Source organism: Enoplosus armatus, chromosome 1 (genome assembly GCF_043641665.1).
Source record: "Enoplosus armatus isolate fEnoArm2 chromosome 1, fEnoArm2.hap1, whole genome shotgun sequence".
In the NCBI taxonomy this organism is placed as follows: Eukaryota; Metazoa; Chordata; class Actinopteri; order Centrarchiformes; family Enoplosidae; genus Enoplosus; species Enoplosus armatus.
Window position 1 is genome coordinate 18,093,572 of NC_092180.1, and position 21,732 is coordinate 18,115,303.

General features: G+C 40.1%; 2 protein-coding genes across 2 annotated transcripts; both read left to right on the forward strand.

The window, feature by feature from the left end:
- Positions 1 to 881: 881 nt before the first annotated feature.
- vps26a (VPS26, retromer complex component A) lies at positions 882 to 7,462 on the forward strand. Its single transcript, XM_070902498.1, has 9 exons — positions 882 to 934; positions 2,338 to 2,487; positions 3,046 to 3,121; positions 3,574 to 3,730; positions 4,595 to 4,759; positions 4,857 to 4,963; positions 5,200 to 5,301; positions 5,506 to 5,615; positions 6,550 to 7,462. The coding sequence occupies exons 1-9, from the start codon at positions 932 to 934 to the stop codon at positions 6,664 to 6,666; spliced, it is 987 nt and encodes a 328-aa protein (XP_070758599.1). The 5' UTR covers positions 882 to 931; the 3' UTR covers positions 6,667 to 7,462.
- Positions 7,463 to 10,445: 2,983 nt separating this feature from the next.
- On the forward strand, positions 10,446 to 20,781 carry supv3l1 (SUV3-like helicase). Its single transcript, XM_070902623.1, has 16 exons — positions 10,446 to 10,831; positions 11,085 to 11,162; positions 12,168 to 12,275; positions 12,368 to 12,482; positions 12,615 to 12,783; positions 13,188 to 13,299; positions 13,860 to 13,937; positions 14,237 to 14,328; positions 14,461 to 14,641; positions 14,995 to 15,088; positions 15,482 to 15,601; positions 15,729 to 15,828; positions 15,953 to 16,033; positions 16,861 to 17,037; positions 17,753 to 17,901; positions 19,767 to 20,781. Exons 1-16 carry the CDS (start codon positions 10,552 to 10,554, stop codon positions 20,179 to 20,181), a joined length of 2,349 nt encoding a protein of 782 aa, XP_070758724.1. The 5' UTR covers positions 10,446 to 10,551; the 3' UTR covers positions 20,182 to 20,781.
- Positions 20,782 to 21,732: the final 951 nt, after the last annotated feature.

Below are 21,732 nucleotides of genomic sequence, written 5' to 3' on the forward strand. Positions count from 1 at the left end.
GTGTGTCATTTCCTAGAAAAAAGACAGTTTAGATAATGTGTATATGTTTTGGTGTGTACATTGTGTTATTACTGATAAAAAAGATGAATATGACATTACAACTTTTAGGACAACAGCAGCACAAAGCCAATACAATGAGGGTTTTTTGAACAGCATGACCAAATGATGAGCCACTACTGAAAGTCCGATAGAAGACAGAGAAATTGTCAGGTCAATATTATTCCAATATTAGCTTATCACACATAGCCCTATATTGCATCAAGAAATTGCCAATGATATGTCTGAGGACATTTAGCAGCAGAGTCGTCATTAGTTTGTCCACCAGAGAGCACTGGTAAGCTTCAGCTTCAACTGTAAATTAGATCAGTACATATTTTGGTCTCAATTTTTTAATAACCAAATTGAATGGATCCCTATCAGAAATGTTTATGTTATGCATTTAATTTAAAGATTATCAGCCAACATATCTTTTTCTTCTCAAATATTGATAAGTAAGTTAGTATCAGCTTCAAAAATGTCAGTGTCGGTCAGGCTCTAATTAAAGTGGCTATTGTTATAAGGATGCTGTAGTTCTCACTAGAATGAAGTAAGGGTCATAACAGTATAAATACAGAATAGAAACTGACTAATTGTGTGTAATTTGATATCTGCTCCCAAAATGAATCCTGGGTTTGTTTCTGGATCAGCCAGCAACTTTAATAACAAACTCACATCATATTTTTCTGGTTATTGTAATGTCAGTAGTGTGCCTGGTGTCTTCAGGTAAAAATTCAACCTCAGTGCCTGCGTCCCATTTCAGCCCCCTGTCCCCCGCCCACACACACATGACCCGGGTCACATGACGCTGAGCCTTGATACTACCTCCTGGTTCAGACAGACTAGCTACACGGAGCGAGGCTAGCTGTTAGCTTCAACTGTCTACACGGCCGAGATGGTGAGTGTAAAAACAAGCATCAGCTGCTCGGACTACGCTGAAATGAACTGTAGTATTCATTCATCAAAAACCAGCATTAACACGGACCCTCGGTTTCACTTGACAGTCGCTATTTAACATTTAAACCTGACAGGAAGGCTAGCTGGGTTGGTCGCATTAGCATTAGTACGAGGCCGTCTCTGCTGTCTCGGTGATGCTTTCGGCCCAGCAGCTCTGGTTAATGATGATAGCAACTAATAGTGTTGGTCAATAATTGGAGTAATGTTAGTTTGATTATGCTTTCGTTAACTGGAGCTGCAACGGGGCTAAGACAAATGTTAATGTTAGCTAACATTGCTGGTCAGCGCTTTGCAAGATAACGGTAATGTGAAGTTGTACCGTATGTCACATGCATGTTGACTCACATTAACAACGTACATTTTTTTATATTTAAATGATATGCTAGTTGGAGAAGCTTCGGGCGATTGATTCAGTTAGTTAAGAACACAATTGCAAGTTGATACCCACTGACTTTGATGTACTGTTGCTGTGTTTACCATGTTGTTTGCTCCTGTGCAGCTCATTGTGTTGGTTTCGGGGTTTCTGCTGGGAGTCTCCTATGTCCAGACAGTGATTGGTCTCTCCTGACATCTTGGTGATTGGGCTGATTCCTCCAGATTTGCTGCTCCTGCCTGCCGAAGCATGTGTTTGTGACTTTGTGCCAGCTCAGAGGAAAATAATGTGACTGTGCAGCTGGTGGAAAGTGATTGAGTTAGCTGGTGTGGAAATAACAGATGTTATCGGTGTACCGGAGTATGGAGAGGGAGTAGCTGTGGAGGATTTACATGGTGTCAACTTCAGACTGTGATTGTGTCCAGAGCACACACTTATACACAGCTACTGTAGATGCTATCTTGTTTGTGATTATTGATGACAGCTGCATAGTCCATGGAGATGTGTGTTAACAAATACCCCTGTAAAGTAGACAGCAGCCTCTGTTCTGTCACACTGTCAACTGCCTGACATTGTGTTTCAGTCTCTAAGATCAAGATAGCCACGTACCATTTTTTTGTTTTGTTTTGTTAAGTTGTCAGTTGTTCTAGACCTCTTTTGACTTGACACTGACAGCATTTCCAGAAAGGGTCAACTTTATGAACCTTGAAGATTATAAAAAAGATTTAGAGAATTAGCAGTTTGTGCTCTTCAGGGTTAATATAGCAAGGGGCTTTCAGTGCACAGTACATCCTAATTTACTGTGAATAAAGGCTTAATCAACTTATTATTCAGACAACTTTTTGAACTGGTCAAATTTATCAAAGTTGTCTCTGAATTTGCCTGATATCAGCACATGTTGAATAGTCTGTGTGTTTCTGTGTGCAATACACTGTTATCTATTTATCTATGATGAACTTTGTGTTTTTCAGAGTTTCCTAGGAGGTTTGTTTGGGCCGGTGTGTGAAATAGATGTACTGCTGAACGATGCAGAAAACAGAAAGACGGCCGAGTTGAAGACAGAAGATGGGAAAGTGGAGAAACACTACCTGTTCTACGACGGAGAGTCTGTGTCTGGCAAGGTAAACTGAGTTTACATTATTTATAAAGTGGGTTGCAGAGCTCCTCAGTATTCAGTAAGGGGCTCTTACACACACATGAAGAATGATTTTAAATATGCTGTCATTTTATTTATTAGTTAACTGTCAGCAGATACTGGACTTCCCAGCCATACCCCGTTCTATTTTGGGATCCTCTCTTCAACTGAGCCCTGTGGGAAATTAAGGTTCTTTTGATGTGTGTGCAAGATTTGCTCTGCCTTTGGGAGGAAGTAAAATATCTATGTTTAGGATCCACGAATGTATCAGCAGATATATCTGCTTTATTAAGTAATATTGGAGTCTACCCAATATTACTTTACCGTGAGATATTTGCTTGATTGGCTCAACCTTTTTGGACCTGTACTTGTATGTAAATGTAGTACCAGCAGCTATGTAATAACAAGGGAAAGCTCTTGTCAGGGATATTCTTTGTGTACTATAAAGAGAGGATATTCTAGTTGTTCCCTGTCAAACTATCATTGTGACAACATGCTTTTTGGTTCATATGATACATGATCTCATCAAATGTTTCCTCTCCAGGTGAATCTGAATGTGAAGCAGGGAGGAAAGCGACTGGAGCATCAGGGTATCCGCATTGAGTTTGTTGGACAGATAGGTGAGCATGATTAAAGTGGAGCATTTATCACTCTCTGTTATCATTCTGTTTTGCTGTCTTTTGCTAGCTCTGATGTTGGTAGGATGGTGCTAATGGATATATTCTGTTTAACACTTAAAACCTCAACATTTTCTGCAACTAGCGCCATTAAATTTTGAAATGCTAAATTCAGTGCATTAGGCTTTATAGCTGGAAAACTACTTGTCAACAGTAGGCTGTTGGCTTTCTCATGTGGCTAAAAGGTTTAACAGAGCATGTGGTCGTCATGTGCAGCCTGCCATAGTGGAGCTAAACTCTCCTCCAACTGTATTTGCAGTGAGAGGAGGGTAACGAGAGCAGTGTGTTGAAAGAGCATGAAATGTATAAAACTTTTCATGGTGTGTTTTAAACTGTCTTGAATTATACACCATGCAGACTACCAACTGCACTAAATCCACTCTGCTGTGTTTCAGAGCTGTTCTCTGATAAGAGCAACACCCACGAGTTCGTGGACTTGGTGAAAGAGTTGGCTCTGCCTGGAGAACTCACCCAGAACAGGAGCTACGACTTTGAGTTCATGCAGGTGGAGAAGCCCTATGAGTCGTATACTGGAGCCAATGTCAGGCTAAGGTATATTTATTACCAAGTTTAATGCAAGGCAAATTTCAGGTTCTGTTATCGTATTAATCTCATAGGTTGTATTTATACACACGTGTTATTTTCCCACTTGATGTTTTTAATGGACAGGGAACTTCCGCATCTAGTATTCAGGTTCAATCTTATGGCACCCAACAGTCTGCAGGGCAGCTTTTCTCTCGCTCATCTTGCACTGTTACCACAATGGAGAGGGACAGTATCAAATATATTGCTGGCACTGGTCTCAGTAGTGCTGAAATTGTTCATAATTTCACGGGCAATGCATTTGATAATTTTAGTTATTTATCAAGTGTCAAATTAAGATTTTGACTTCTGAAAATGTCTTTTGTGATCGATCAGTTAATCAAAATGTTTATTAAGACATAATAAAAGTAATTTTTTAGAAGCAGCCCTCTGTTATTAATAACATGTCTGAGAAACAGCCCAATAAACTAATTAAATTCGAATGAACAAAACATGAAAATTGCACTGACAATTCAAAATATGATTAAAAACACATTCTGCATTGTTTGAGTTAGGTATGTACTTTTCTTTCTCCTTCACGTGTGTACATACCTAACTCAAACCACCTAGAATATGTTTTTATCATATTCTGACAAGTCAGTGCAATTTTCAGGATGTTTCTAAGATTTGTTATTAATAATAGAGGGCTGCAACTAAAAGAAGGAGAAAGAAAAGACTTACAAGTCTCTCCCACTTCATTTTCTGTCTTTCTTTCCCCCTGCAAATTTAATATCGTTGTCACAGACACAGTGGGGAGTTGTCTTTGGATGACGGCATGTTCTGCATTGTTTTGGCCCGACTCTTAAAGCTTGTGTTGTCTGTGTGTTCTTGCAGGTATTTCCTCAGGGTGACAATAGTTCGTCGTTTGTCAGACTTAGTGAAGGAATATGAGCTGATTGTCCACCAGTTAGCCACCTATCCAGATGTCAACAACTCGATCAAGATGGAGGTCGGCATAGAAGACTGTCTGCACATTGAGTTTGAATACAACAAATCCAAGTAAGATCAGGTTTCTGTTGAAGTCTTGCTCCAAATCCAAATAAGACCTGCCCTTTAGTCAGTTTGAGCAGCTTCTCTTGATGTGTCTCGTTGTTAGATACCACCTTAAGGACGTGATTGTTGGGAAGATCTACTTCCTGCTGGTCAGGATTAAGATCCAACACATGGAGCTGCAGCTCATCAAGAAGGAGATAACAGGCATAGGTAAGAATCCAGTGTAGTCACGTGTAAAATGAAACACATGGATGGTAAGTATAAAGGGACCAGCAGCAGGACTCTGTGCTAACTTTGTACTTTGTCTCTAGGGGTAAAATGCTGCAGTTGGTTTACTCTTCTGTAAACTGATTAGGTCCCAATAAGAGCACAGAAACTTCTGTTAGCTCTGCTCCACTTTACTGTATTCTATCCTACTGGCTTAATGTAATTGTCCTCCTTTTCAGGTCCCAGTACGACCACAGAGACAGAGACGGTTGCAAAGTATGAGATCATGGATGGAGCTCCAGTTAAAGGAGAATCAATCCCCATCAGACTTTTCCTGGCAGGTGAGTCCTCTCCTCTCTTGCAGTTACAACTTATATACAGTATAAACTAGACAATGAACTGTGAACTGGTAATATGTTGAGTGCTGATCCTCACCAGTTGACATAGTGTGACCTCATATCATCAGGGTGCCAGTTTCTCTGTTAACACCCCTCTTATGAAAACATTCTGAGTGACAGCATATCACATCTTCTGTTTCCTTACAGGATATGACTTGACAGCCACAATGAGAGATGTCAACAAGAAGTTCTCTGTACGCTACTTCCTTAATCTGGTGCTGGTGGATGAAGAGGACAGAAGATACTTTAAGCAACAGGTAACACACTTATCTGTAACTGTTTTATCCATGTCTACGTCCATGTCTACATTTTTTACACAGATCTTCTATTTGACACAAACAACCATACAAGCTTATTTTGTTTGTACCAAAACAGCTGTAATATATTGACACCGGTGTAGAAAAACGGTACAGTTTCCTCTCATTGGATTTATATATATTCTTAGCTGTGGATTAGAGCAAGAGAAGATATTCTGCATGCTTTAGATCACCGCAATAGATCGCTCTAGGTGACAGGCAGCAGAATGTGTTTGTGAAATTATATTTGTCTGCATTGCATCTGACCTATCTGATCCAATGGCAGGAAAAATACCTGTCAGTCAAAGTCAAATTTGCCTTCAAAATAAAGGCCATGATCACTGCGCCAGGAGTAAAATTTACCTTCAAAATAAAAGCAACATGTATAATAATAGTAATAGTATCATAGTAACCTACTTTCTGAGCATAGTGTGTACATTACAAGACTAATGTAATGGGGGCGACCTTTTCTTCTACAAATCTTTTGGCTAAGGAGAACCAAGTTATTATTGACAGGCCTTACTGAAGGGATAAACTCTGCAAGACAACTGTTAAAGTATGTCAAATGTATAAGGTAGATACAATTGCACTATTACACTGACATTTTTCATTGCTGATAGACAATGTATAAATGTTTTGGGTGGTGGGTGGCACTTCATGTGGAGCCCTGCCCCGACTTCCAGCTTGCAGTGAGGGGCTTCTCGTCCGACTTGTCTCTTTAGCCTCCAGGAGAATTTTCCTTAAGACTATTCAAGTGCACGTATACATTCCTGCATTCTTTTAGTTCTTGTTTTTCTATTACGTTGTTTCTCTACTTTTGCAAGCATCTATTTCTCTAATAGTTTGAATTGGGATTGAAGTTTTCATTTATTAATTACTCTGCCTCTGTGTTCAGGAGATCGTTTTGTGGAGAAAAGCTCCAGAGAAGATGAGGAAAAGAAATTTCCATCAGCGCTACGAGTCGCCTGAGCCCCGGACCCAGCCGGTTAATGCGGAGCAGCCAGAGATGTGAGGGCGATGCTATGAACTGAAAATACACACAGACACACCCCCAACTCTTCACTGCTGAACAGCCAGAGGTGTGAGGGCTGCCCCACCATCTCCCTGGACTGCGAAATGTCTGTATACATGAATACACATAACATAGACATCCCCCTCATCACTTCACAGCTTCAGTTGTGAGCTGTCGGACCACCATCACTCTCTCCCCCAGGACTGAAACACGCATACAGGCTCACAAGCATACAATCCAAGTAGGCTGAATGCTAAATGTCAAGGCAAGAGTGCAAATTAAACCGACCTAAGTAAGGGACATTGAGGCAGCCTATTTGATCTTGGCGTCTCAAACTGAAAACACGCACACACACACACACACACACACACACACACACACACACACACACACACACACACACACACACAGTGAAGCCATACAGTTTGCTGAATGCATAATAAAACAGGAGCAAAGACGGAAAAAGAGGAGATGGCTACAGATGACCACCAAACTATTTATCCCTTTCTTCTGCAACAGGAGCTTCTTTTGTTTGCATATTTGGACAGCGGTTAGCCTGGACTTTTCTCTGGCATCCTCCCTCCCACAAACAAGTGACAAAGTATTCAAGACGTGGGGATCAGCCTGAACGAGAGGCTAAGCTATGAGTCGACACACTCGCTCTGTGTTTATTCACAATACCTGAGTTTAAGCTACGAAGATGTAACTGTGCCCTTGTTCATCCATCTAGCATCCAGTTGTTAAGTATGTATGACGCAACTGTCCATGCATGGCTCTTTCCATGCAAATGTCTGTTTAATTGGGTAATTAAGAGTTTAGTGCAACAAATCTTCATCTTAACATTGATTTAATCCTTTATTCCATCTTCTAATGTGGCTGTAAAAATGGAAACATATTTCACTCTTACATTTTTCCAGTTCCATCTCATTTCATACATTCAAGATTTTTTTTTAAATTCAAGACGGACATTATTTATTTCATCAAATTATTTAATTAAATAAAAATATTTTAGAGCTGCAACTAATTATTATTCTCATTATTGATTAATCTGAAGTTTCTCAATTAACTGAAAAAAAAAAAAAGTAAAGTGTGTTTTCCCAGAGCCCAAAGTGACATCTACACATGTGTTGTTTTGTCTGACCAGCAGTTTAAAACCCTAAAATATTACTAAAATTAAATTTACTATCACATGAGAATGTTTGGAGTTTTTCCTTAAAAAGCGACTGAAACAATTAATCGATCATCAAGATAGGTGCCGTTTAGTTTTCTAGTCAATTGACTAATCACTTAATCAGCTAATGGCTGCAGCTCTAAAACATTCAAATTCTCTGCTTGTTTAAGATCCTTGATGCTCAATACAACATTTCAGTCTCTTGTTAAGATGAATATTTGCTGCGGTGTTCACTGATGAGGTTTGTCAGGTTACTACAGGATTGTCTCCAAATGTGTTTTTTTCAAGATGTCTCTCTGGCACAAGGCATTTTGTTTGATCTTTAAAGTGCTGTTTATTTATGACTAATCTTTAAGAATAGAAATCTTTTTGTTGTTTGTCTTCCAAAGTCATTTTAAGGGTCAGTTCACCCAAATCACAAAAGGAAAGAAACTATTCCAAGCCAGATATGATATATCTAGATTAATGGGGAGTTAAGTTTCGGTGCTTTGAGCACCACAAAAGAAATTTCAGGGAGAGATATCTCAAAACTTGGACATATTAAATCTGTATAGCTTAATAGAAAATATGTTTATTTGTAATTTGGGTGAACTGAACCTTTAAGTTCCTGTGTCCGGGGTGGTGTCAGCTGACTCTCACTTCAGGTGATGTAAGAAATAGATTTCTTCAGTTGCTAAAAATTCAAAGCTTAAAAATGGGTGAAAGTTGAGGAAGTTTTCTGGCTACTTAAACCTGAAAACGAATGTTCTGTCTTTCCATTTCCATTTTAAACGATTGAACAGAAAAATGAAACAATGCTAGCCATGATCAGCAGACTGTAGGTTCACTGCTCTTGTCAGTTTCACTTTTTCTTTTTCATAGGGTGCCGCCTTTTCTGAGCCTGTTGGATGGGTATAAGTAGAATACTGATGTTAATAAATGGCTCATGTCTGCTATTGTAAGCACTGAAGGGTTGCAGTATCAATACACTGTAAAATCCAACTGTCCCACTGTGATTGCTCAGACCGGCAGTTTAGGTCCTGCTTTAAAGACACACACACACACACACACACACACACACACACACACACACACACACACACACACACAGAGTTAGGTGATGTGTCACTGGTCTTGTATGTAGGTTAAATTTGCCCATAAGCTCTGATCTGTGGACAGTTTTGCACTTTCCCCTCCGATGCTCAACTTAATTCAAAAGGAGCATGAAAGCTGAAACTAAACATCACTCAAGGACAACTTCACCTCAGAGATCTCATGTGTCTGTAACGGAAATGATACTGTCATTTATATATCACTACTTGTTTTAATTGGACTTAAGTACAATATTTTGTTGCTTCTTGTCACTTTCATGCTGTCATATGTTTCATTTCATAAACGTCTGAACACTCACTACAGTTCAGATTTATTTGTTCCTTCACGCTAGCGTTGACCTTGCAATCTGGTTTTCTTTTGTTTGGGAACAGTATAATTTATTTGCAAGCAACGGTTTCTTTCTTTCTCCCTGTCAGACATGTTTTCTGTCTTTCTGAACACTGTACAGGTCGGGTTTGTTTGGTGTACTTTAAGTACCTTCAGAGGTAATGAAGAAACACTTAAATGCCAAAACTCTCTGCCCGTGTCTTATCTACTGCATGTTAATCTTTACACAATGTCTTATCATGCCATCGACGTGTGTGAGTGTATGATAATATGTGTATATACACCAAACCCAAATATATAGCTAAAATGAATCGTGAATAAAGCAAATTTATACTAAATATCTTTTGAACAACCATTTCTTCAGGATGAATACCTGCGGAAAGTGTATGAGAGGTTTCAGAGGGAAATAAATATTTTAGGTATTGCTGTTTGAGTACAGCTTATGGAAGTGTTGCACATAGTAGTGTCACAACTTAAACTTTGACAAGCAAGCCCAATATTTTCTGTAAGATAAAACTTAAAAATAAAATAAATAAATAAAATATGACTGAACAGATAAATTAATACAATTTGGATTAATGATGTCAGTATCTCTATAATTCTGGCTGTCAACAGAGAAAGGAAATGTACCTCAACACTTGTCTTGAGTCATAGTAGAGAGGTCGACATGGAATGGTAGACTCTCATTTTCATCATGGCTTTTTATTAACAGACCTAATTTCCTCTAACATAAATAGGCCCATCCTGTACCTTTTAGGAAACGACACAAAGTTTTTTGTGAAGAGTCTACTCAAGTGAACGCAAGGCATCAGAAACCTTCAGAGATCGTTTTTCTACAGAAAGAAGCTGAAAGCGCGACATGTTTCTAGATGGCGAAACAATCTTCAATGTTTCATATACGATCTTTGGGTTCAGGTATAGAGGTGTCCTTCTGTTTGCCTGTTTATATTTTGCTGTCGCTGCTATGAAACGTTAAAAACAAAATTAATTTTCAGTCATATAAATGTACCTGACAAGTATTGTCTCGTTTAAGCGAGTAGCTCTCATTAGTTTTTCAATACTAGTAATATTATGTTTAATATCAATACAGGCACACTTGTGGCAGCTACATAGTGACTGGTCCTGAACCACGTTGGGTTAGCAGGAAGAGAATAATGTTGACCGTCCTCTGTTGAAGTCGGTGGTGTGTAATCCTCATATTTAGACCCGTTGAACAGCATCGAGCGACAGTAGCACACTTTTTGTAAGTAGCCAACAGCAAGTGCTAACAGCCGGGATACAAACCAGTCGCAGCGATGTCAGTGAACCGGTGTATGTACTTGTTACCTCGGCTTCAACGCCACATTAGCACACGGGCTGCCCGCATCACCGCTGGCACCTGTCATTTGTCTTCTGGGTCTGGTTTGTTACATAAACAACATCAGGCTGGTTCTGTGGTTTGCAGCAGAAATGTGTCATCTAACAGCTCTTCTTCAAAACCCCCGGACACCTCCCTGTTTGTCCCCGTGTCTCTGAAGACCGACTCCTCGGTAGATGGGAGTGTGGGAGCAGAGCTAACCCAACCGCTCGATAAAAGTGAGTAAATTCACCTGAAGTGACCTGTACATTTGTGGAATTATTCAGCACTTCAGAAAACGAGGTGATAATTAACTCATGTCGTTGCTGTCAGCTCTTTTCTTCGTGTGCCAAGGCCAACTGAGATGTTCAGTATTTTGAACACTGTGTGTGTTTTGTTTGCTCTCTGTGACGTTAAACTATAGACGTAAGAGTCATCTTCTGTGCATTTTCTAATGCCCGTTTCTCTCTGCTGTTTGTGTCCGTGCTTCAGGTGAACTGCTCAAAGTCTTGAACCGGTTTTATAAGAGGAAGGAGATGCAGAAGCTGGCAGCAGACCATGGCCTGGATGGTGAGAAATTAATTCATTTTTTCTCCTAATCTGTCCACCTTTTGTGCAGTCGCCAATGATTGTCTTTTAATTAAATGTTCTTTAAAATGTTCTACGGAGCCGCATAAGGATCACGGCCAGAATAATTTTGAGGAATACGTTTTGCGTTACCTCGCATTAAGTTTTAGGTTCCCCAGCGATATATTTTCATTCCCTCTGATAACAGAAACAGCTAGTGTGTTGTTGGTCCAGTCCAGCTGTAACACACTGCAAGTTTAGGGAAACACTCTGCAGATACTAGAGAAAGGAGAGATGATGTGACACTTCACATTCTGCATTTATTGCTCATTACTCCTTTCAAAAAGCAGAGCTTCAACGGTAAACAGTCACTGACTGCACTGCTGATGCTGCTGTGGTGGTTGAAGCTGTAGCTGTGGATCTGATTATTGCTCGGACTACGGCTGCATTTGGTGGTTAAATCTATGATGATCTGGATATGGCTATGGTTACTGTACTGTAACTAGCCAAGAAGGCTTCTTGAATTGCCAAATTATTTACCATAGAAATTTAATGTAAAGATCCTATTCACATTCCAAAAATAAAGAATTTCACAACATCAAACATCACTCAATATTATTTATTATTATTTTTTTGAAATGAATGTATACCACTTTTTTGCCAGATGAATGTTGTCATCAACCAGAGAACATTTATTCTGTCAACAGAATTAACTTTCAAAGTACAAACGAAGACTAATAAAGTCAAAATCTTCATAATTAATCAGAAAATGAAGAGTTTCTATAAAACACAATGTTGGTCACACATTTGAGCCCATAAGCTCTTAGATCATCATATCCTGATGTCAGTGGAGAGCAGCTGCGGCAGCTGGCCCCGAGAACTGCAGCAGCCTTCATCTTCTGAAGTTATCGATGCTGATGTCAGAATGATGTCATGTCATTCAGGAGCAAGAAAATCCAACCCGCATGTTTTGCATGGTGAGCATTATGTGTCTTTTTTTTTTTACAGCTCGTTTGTTCCACCAGGCCTTCATTAGCTTCAGGAAGTATGTCCTGGAAATGACGTCACTCCCCGCCGATCTGCACATCATCCTCAGTGACATCTGCTATGGAGCAGGTTTGTCGGTTTTTAATTAAACCTCAAAATGGAGTTGTGTCAATACTAATAAAGTAAAACTTTAATTAACTTTAATTTCTGTTGTACTCCAGGTCATATAGATGACATCTATCCATACTTTATGCGTCATGCCAAGCAAATCTTTCCTATGCTGGACTGTATGGATGACCTGAGAAAGATCTCAGACCTCAGAGTCCCTGCTAACTGGTATGTGCTGTTTATACATCTGATGTTGGAGCTAACAATCTGATACCAACAGTGGTTTACACCTTCTGTATGCATGTGTCATAACTTGCACAACATTACATTGTGGTTACAGTTTGTGTGTGTGTTCATCAGGTACCCTGAGGCTCGTGCCATTCAGAGGAAGGTGATTTTCCATGCTGGTCCCACTAACAGTGGTAAAACCTACCACGCCATCCAGCGCTACCTGGCTGCTAAGTCTGGAGTCTACTGCGGCCCCCTGAAACTACTGGCCCATGAGATCTTTGAGAAGAGCAACACTGCCGTACGTGTATTTGTCTTCTTATGTCATCTGTTTTGTTTAAAGGGGAACTTCACTGATTTTACACATCAGTCGTTTACAGGTGTTGGAGAGTTCTGCAGCATATGTGACCAAAGGTTTTGTAAAACTTTTTAAAAACTGTCCATCGTGAATCCGACAGTGTCAAAGAAGTACAATGCTAAATTGGTGGAATGCTCTTTCTTAGTGTTTGTTTCTGTCTTATTTATGTGGTGATGTCTTTATGTCACTATGTCTATCCTGTGTGTGTGTGTGTGTGTGTGTGTGTGTGTGTGTGTGTGTGTGTGTGTGTGTGTGTGTGTGTGTTAAGATGTCATTTTTTATCGGTTCTTCACCACCATACTGTTGACTGTTGTCCTGTTTGTGTGTGTGTGTGTGTGTGTTGGCAGGGTGTGACGTGTGACTTGGTTACTGGAGAGGAGAGGACCTTCATGGACTCGGAGGGTCGAGCAGCTGGTCATGTGGCCTGTACCATTGAGATGTGCAGTGTCACCACGCCTTGTAAGGAACACATACAAACATTTCTGTTTAATAGCACAAATATAACAAGAAAACTCAACCATGCTCTGTTGGACACGACATTGAATTTGATGTTATCAGATTGTATCAGCTAAAAAATCCAAAATTTAGTTGACTGCTTTTCAAATTGATCCCAAAAAGGTGGAGTCTCATCACTTTTAATCCCAAAAAATAAGATGAAATGAATCTTGCCTTTATATGGGACATGTGTTTTAGTTTGATCATTCTACTTTGCAACTATCTATAAAATGATGCAATAATATTTATTAACCAGTGGTTCCTTTGTTTGATTTCCATGTGATGTTTCAAGTACCAGAAGTGTGAAGTCACTCACACAGTTCTGTCACATCTTGGTTAAATGTTTGTCTGGCTAAGAGCTGATATTATATCTTGTCCTTACTGATATGTTCGATTGCTCAGTTGAAGCAAAATGTTTCCCCCTTTGGATCATGTAGAAGATTAAGTTTGAGTTAATTGATTAACAAGCTGATGGCATCACCGAGAATATTTTTTGTTTGTTTTTTTGTTATGTGTCACTTTAGATGAGGTGGCTGTAATCGATGAAATTCAAATGATCAGAGATCCTTCCAGAGGCTGGGCCTGGACCAGAGCACTGCTGGGTTTGTCACATACTCAAAAACACACGTACACAAAGACCTTTTGTACTGTCTTGGACCTCATGTCTCTCTACCTCACATTATGATCATCACACGTAATATTTGCAATCAGTATAATAATAATAATCAGTAGTAATTCATGATAATTAAATGATGATAACAAACATTTTCTAAATCTCTTGTTTTGTTATGTTATGACAAACATGCACACAAAGTTATTTCTTTGTACCTAATGATTTTATAATTTATTCTGATTGATTATGATGACTCAGGCAGCTGACTTTGTCTTTGTATTTGTGAAGGTCTCTGTGCAGAGGAGATCCATGTCTGTGGGGAACCTGCAGCCATAGACTTCATCAGAGAGCTGATGTACACCACTGGAGAGGAGGTGGAGGTGAGGCAGTAATATGTAGTACAGCAGGAGGAGAGGAGCGTCACTGATGCTGTTCAACGTTTTATAATCATTGTCTTCAGGTAACCACTCCCCCTCCTCTCTTTGTCCGTCCATTCCTCTCTCTCTCCTAAGGTCAACACCTACAAGCGTCTAACTCCATTCACAATCTTGGATCATGCCGTGGACTCATTAGACAACTTGAGACCAGGAGACTGTATCGTCTGCTTCAGTAAAAATGACATTTACTCCATAAGCAGGCAGATTGAGGCCAGAGGACTAGAATGTGCTGTCATTTATGGGAGCTTACCTCCAGGTGAGTGGTTTTTAGAAGGATGTATGTTTTGTGTGTAAAGAAAGGACCCAATGTGTCAACTTGATCCTCAAGGTACGCTGCTAAGATAAAGATAAAAAAGGTTTTCTGCCCCTCTGTGTTTCCATCCGTGAGGCACCTGCAATTAAAGTAAGAGGTGGTCATGTGTGAATAAAGTATTTGAAATCAACAAGATTCTAGTTTGTTGGCTTCAGCTGAAACTCAACTTTTGTCCAAAAACATAATTAAAATCAAGGAAACCAACCAGTATTTGAGCTTGTTGCGTGATAGAAACTTTGTAAACAAGTTCCAGACTGTGTGACAGAGACCAAGCTCAGTTGTTTTGTGATTTACAGGCACCAAGCTGTCGCAGGCCAAGAAGTTTAATGACCCCGATGACCCCTGCAAGATACTGGTTGCTACAGATGCTATTGGAATGGGCCTTAATCTGTAAGTACTGTCACACACACACAGTATTACCATCAGGATCTTCTCCTTTTTCTTTTTTCAACAAAATCTATTTGAAAAGAATGTAAAAAGGCCATCACCTGACCTCACTGAAAATGTTTTTTCCCAGCAGAACTAAGGAGTGTGTCAGTACCTTGTATGCCCCATTCTATGGAGATGTTATATCGACCTCTGTGTTGTGTTCCTCATGATTTAATACCCTTTGTCAGAAATTAATTAATCCTACACATGGGGGCCTTAACAAGACTGTAAACTTCAAGCTGTAGCTACAGCGGCAGCGTAGTGGTCAAATTATAATTAAGATATTGTTTAGATTCCATCAACTCAGCTCACATCTATCCTTTGGTCTGCCTTTCTTCCCCTCTCTCTCTCCAGGAGTATCAAACGTATCATCTTTAACAGCCTGGTAAAGCCGAATGTTAATGAGAAAGGGGAGAAACAGATGGAGACTATCAGTACATCTCAAGCTCTGCAGATAGCCGGCCGTGCAGGGAGGTCAGTCTCATTTGTACTCATACTATCCCCATTCAGGAGGGTGAAAGGCGGGAGTGAAGAAGCAATATTAACAAGCCATTTTAGTTAGTTAATGTTTTAAACCTGTCTCCTCTTTCACCTCTCCCAGGTTCTCCTCCAAGTTTAAAGAGGGAGAGGTTACCACCATGCACAGAGATGATCTGCCTGTTCTCAAGGAAATACTCAGCCACTCCGTAGAGCCCATTGAGGTGGTCATTTACACACAGACATGCACTCAAACACACACTCTTAGGTCAACCGCTGTGTCTCCCATCACTGCAATATGGTGCATAAACGGTGTTCCTGATGTTTATCTCTCCTCCTCTGTCTTAGACTGCAGGTCTCCATCCTACAGCAGAGCAGATAGAGATGTTTGCTTATCATCTGCCTGATGCTACACTGTCGAACCTTGTTGTGAGTGTAGCCATATATTCATCCATTCATTCATTCATTCATCCTCCTGCCTTTATTAAGTACGAAAGCAACAGCAGTGAAACGTTTTCACATTGAGCTGGAAAAGTGGGACAACATAACAGCCATGAGACTGAAACAGTGAAGGCTGCTGTACACTCACTGTTTACATTAATAGTATATCTTCTTGACCTTGGAAACAGTAGCTTGAGAAAAAAAATCAAAAACACATCCACTTCTTTCAGATCTTTTAGCTGCATTTCTGGGCCTTAACAGAGCATAGCACTCCTATAACCTTGTCGGACTCACAATGGACACTTTAAAAAAAAAAAAAAAGAGAGCCTTTTTATTCCAAGCAAGCTTCCTCCTTGTCAAAACCTGGCACCTACGTTATAGACTTTGATGTGTCAAATCAGTAGCATTTCCTTTTAACAGTGGATGGAGTTTGCTAAGTTGTCATGGAGATGGTTCAGTTGTTAAGTCCCCAGAACAGCCTGAATTCTTTGAGGTGTTCGTTTGAATAGTTGCTGCATTCATTTTGGGCAGACCTGTTGACCTCTTCAGTCTCATCCCAAATTTGCTCTATTTGTTTGAGATCTAAAACTGCAGGGCAAGGAAAACTGAAGTAACTGCCATCTTCCTGAAGCCATTTTGACATGAAAAATGCTTTGAGTGACATGGCATATTATCCCACTGAAAGTACCCGGTTAAAACAGCTTTTCATTAAGTGCGTGGTCAGTAAGAATGCTAATAGGTGCCAAGAAAATGCTTTTGTAGCCTCATCTTCTCGTTCTGACAAACATTGCGACTCCTCTGTCTCTTTCTCGCAGGACATATTTGTCAGCCTCTCTCAGGTGGAAGGCATGTATTTCGTCTGCAACATTGATGACTTCAAGTTTCTGGCTGATATGATTCAGCATATCCCACTCAACCTGAGGTCACGCTATGTCTTCTGTACTGCTCCTATCAACAAGAAACAACCTTTTGTTTGCACCTCTTTCCTAAAGGTGAGTAGAAGTAAACATGGCAAGAAGGTATGAGATGAAAGGAGGTAAATAGAGGGAGATAAAGAAGGAAGGAAGGAATGAGGGAGAAAATAACGTAATGATTCATTAATGACAGCAGTGACTGGGTTTGTAGGACAGACGGGTGACAATGTGAATGACCAAACAAAACATTTGATCTGTAATCATCAATCAGACACACTTTTGCTGCATAATTGCGTAATGTTTTGATATGTAGTAATGTAGATCAGTTTGTAGAGATTTTACTTTGACATATGTTTATACACAGAAACAGATTCAGTGTCTATAATATAAAAAAGTCTGGGGGTGTTGAATACGTTTTATAGGTACTGTATTTTGCTCTCACACTTTATGGTTATGTCTTACTCATAAAACAAGATAAGCTCCAGAATTAAATGGTAGTAACCTTTGAGCTTCAGAGTCAAGTTGTAACTTCTAATATTGGTGTTGGTGATCGTGGTGCAAAGAAAAACTCTCTCTTGCTTGTAGAGTGTTCAAAAGGTGTATGATGTAAATGCATAGCAAAATATTTCATTAATTTAATGCAGTTATAGTCATTGGATTGATATTAATAATCATACTATCATACCACTCAAGACAATAAGTTTCAACATATTTCCTTTTATTTGTTGAGCTTTGCCTGCTGTCCAGTACTTGCAGCTTTGTTGCACTGATTTGAACCTTGTGTTGGTTTCAGTTTGCCCGTCAGTTCAGTCGAGACGAACCCCTGACATTTGACTGGGTCTGCCGCCATGTCAGCTGGCCTCTGGCTGCACCCAAAAACATAAAAGACCTGGTCCATTTGGAGGCTGTTCATGATGTGTTAGATCTTTACCTCTGGTTAAGGTAACATTATGTTTCTACTTCTTCTACAGTGCATCCGGAAAGTATTCACAGCGCTTCACTTTTTCCACATTTTGTTATGTTGCAGCCTTATACCAAAATGGATTAAATTCATTTTTTTCCTCAAAATTCTACACACAACACCCCATAATGACAACGTGAAAAAAGTTTTTTTGAGATTTTTGCAAATTTATTAAAAATAAAAAACCTGAGAAATCACATGTACATAAGTATTCACAGCCTTTGCTCAATACTTTGTTGATGCACCTTTGGCAGCAATTACAGCCTCAAGTCTTTTTGAATATGATGCCACAAGCTTGGCACACCTATCTTTGGGCAGTTTCACCCATTCCTCTTTGCAGCACCTCTCAAGCTCCATCAGGTTGGATGGGAAGCGTCGGTGCACAGCCATTTTCAGATCTCTCCAGAGATGTTCAATCGGATTCAAGTCTGGGCTCTGGCTGGGCCACTCAAGGACATTCACAGAGTTGTCCTGAAGCCACTCCTTTGATATCTTGGCTGTGTGCTTAGGGTCGTTGTCCTGCTGAAAGATAAACCGTCGCCCCAGTCTGAGGTCAAGAGCGCTCTGGAGCAGGTTTTCATCCAGGATGTCTCTGTACTTTGCTGCATTCATCTTTCCCTCTATCCTGACTAGTCTCCCAGTTCCTGCCGCTGAAAAACATCCCCACAGCATGATGCTGCCACCACCATGCTTCACTGTAGGGATGGTATTGGCCTGGTGATGAGCGGTGCCTGGTTTCCTCCAAACGTGACGCCTGGCATTCACACCAAAGAGTTCAATCTTTGTCTCATCAGACCAGAGAATTTTGTTTCTCATGGTCTGAGAGTCCTTCAGGTGCCTTTTGGCAAACTCCAGGCGGGCTGCTATGTGCCTTTTACTAAGGAGTGGCTTCCGTCTGGCCACTCTACAATACAGGCCTGATTGGTGGATTGCTGCAGAGATGGTTGTCCTTCTGGAAGGTTCTCCTCTCTCCACAGAGGAACTCTGGAGCTCTGACAGAGTGACCATCGGGTTCTTGGTCACCTCCCTGACTAAGGCCCTTCTCCCCCGATTACTCAGTTTAGATGGCCGGCCAGCTCTAGGAAGAGTCCTGGTGGTTTCGAACTTCTTCCACTTACGGATGATGGAGGCCACTGTGCTCATTGGGACCTTCAAAGCAGCAGAATTTTTTTCTGTAACCTTCCCCAGATTTGTGCCTCGAGACAATCCTGTCTCGGAGGTCTACAGACAATTCCTTTGACTTCATGTTTGGTTTGTGCTCTGACGTGCACTGGCAACTGTGGGACCTTATATAGACAGGTGTGTGCCTTTCCAAATCATGTCCAATCAACTGAATTTACCACAGGTGGACTCCAATTAAGCTGCAGAAACATCTCAAGGATGATCAGTGGAAACAGGATGCACCTGAGCTCAATTTTGAGCTTCATGGCAAAGGCTGTGAATACTTATGTACATGTGATTTCTTAGTTTTTTATTTTTAATAAATTTGCAAAAATTTCAAAAAAACTTTTTTCACATTGTCATTATGGGGTGTTGTGTGTAGAATTTTAAGGAAAAAAATTAATTTAATCCATTTTTGGAATAAGGGTGTAACATAACAAAATGTGGAAAAAGTGAAGCGCCGTGAATACTTTCCGGATGCACTGTACCTGTCATCCTTATGAGATTATTTATTTATTTATTATCTATTTGCAACATGTCCCCTGAATAAAGGAGCTCATCATCATCTCTGTGCTTCTTTCTCTTAGCTTTTCTTAACAGTATAACATTACATTCCTACAGGTGGCTCTGCCCGTCATTGCTTGCCCACTCATGTTGCTGTTGGTCTCTCTGTCCGTCTCTGTAGCTACCGTTTCATGGACATGTTTCCAGACACGGCCTTTGTTCGAGAAATCCAGCAGGAACTTGATGACATCATCCAACAGGGCGTCCGAAATATCACCCGTCTCATCCGAGCCACTGACCCAACCATCACTGATCCTCTACAGACACAGAGCAGCAGGCGGGCTAATACTGAAACAGCGAGAGGTAATTATTTGACCAGTAGCAAAGGTCAAAGGGGACAAAGAGGCTCAGGAGAGATGATGGACAGCACTCTAGCTAGTCGCCTGGTGAGAGACGGGCTGTTGACTCCTGATCTGCTCCGGCAGCTGCAGAGGGAGTGGTCTGAAGAGCAAAAGCCGGAATTCACCAATCAAAGTGCGCTTGTCACAGAACGTCCCAATAATAACAACAAAGGGAAAAGGAAGAAGAAGAAATGAAGAGGAAAACAATTATGTGTGGGTCGTAGCTCATGGTCGATGCTGTCAATTGGTATACATCAATAATCGATACAAGCCTTGGATCATGTGATGTACATTACATTTTCCATTGTTTTCACTGCTCTAAAAGTTCACGTTGTCTTCTCCCATTTTAGTGGGAGCATAATTGTTGGAGATGTCATGTCCTGCCTGAGCCTGTCTTTCCCACAGTCCTAAGTTGCAAATGGACAAACAACATGGTTTCGCACACAGTCACACAGTGCACAGTGTTTTGGTGGAGAGTCACACTGTGTCGTAAATGCTGTATTAGAAGCATTGTGATCAGGAAACATGTTAAAATGCACTGTGTGTGTGTGTGTGTGTGTTTCGCAGGTCTGGAATCAGTTAACTTTCACTCTGCTCAGTATACTCAAAGGTAAAAGCTCAGAACAGCATGAGTATGATACAAGGGAAATGAACTGCAGTTTCTGTGAACATTTTGAATAGACTGGATAGACTGAAATGCTCTGTCAGTGTCTATGTACAGATGAGATGCTATATTTTTTCTTGTTAGTTTGTATATTTAAGGCGATTACATCAGTCGATTAAAAATCTACTATGTTTTAACGATGTCTTGATTTCTTGTTTATATTGTATTATGCAGCTCACACCAGAAAAATAATGCAAACACATGATGGAAAACTACCTCTGAAGAAACATGAAGAAACATGAAGCAACAAAGCGCTCCAAAGATATTTATTCATTACAAAACAGTAAAGATCATCTCATACTATGAGGATCAATCTCAGGTCATGACGGACTGTATACCAACAGACAAACCACATCAATGAAGAGGGACTTAAGTCACAATTTGGAATTAAACAATTATAGATGTGGCAGACATACCTGTAAGTACAGTGTATATGTAGTTACTTTAATCCCTTAACATAGCACTTTTTCACTTTTGTGTTCCTTTAAGTAGCCTTAAGGTTGTTAAAATCATCTTATTCTACAGTATCATAAATATCTGTATAATATGAATGCAGAAACCAACTCTTATTGAAGCTGTGTGATTCAAATGGCTGTACCAATCCATCAAGTGGAAATATTCTGGATGTCTTGTGCACCATTTTATACACACTTCACTTTTGGGATCTCCACCAGAATTTAAAATTATGTACTGTGGGTTTGTTCAATGTTTGGCTGCACAGCATGAGTTTGTAGTTGGGCTTCTGCTTGTTAAGCTGTTACCTCATTCTTTCAATTGTTTGATTGTTTGTCTACCTCTTCGACATCTCTGAAATGTACAGTTTTTGGTGTCGAATAGCTTACATTTTATCTAGAGTTATTCAGTTTTGTTTTAATTTGGTACCATTAAGTTAATATTATCTTCTAAAAAACTGTCCTAGTCATTTACAATGCGTTACAAAATATAAAAAATGTCACTTCCTCCATTCATCATCAATGAATTGCTAATATTTTGGTGATCTTAGGTTTCTGCTGAACTTCAGTAAAGGTCTAGCGTAAGTCACCAGAGACACGAAATGAAAGTAAAGAGAAGACAGGGTTGGG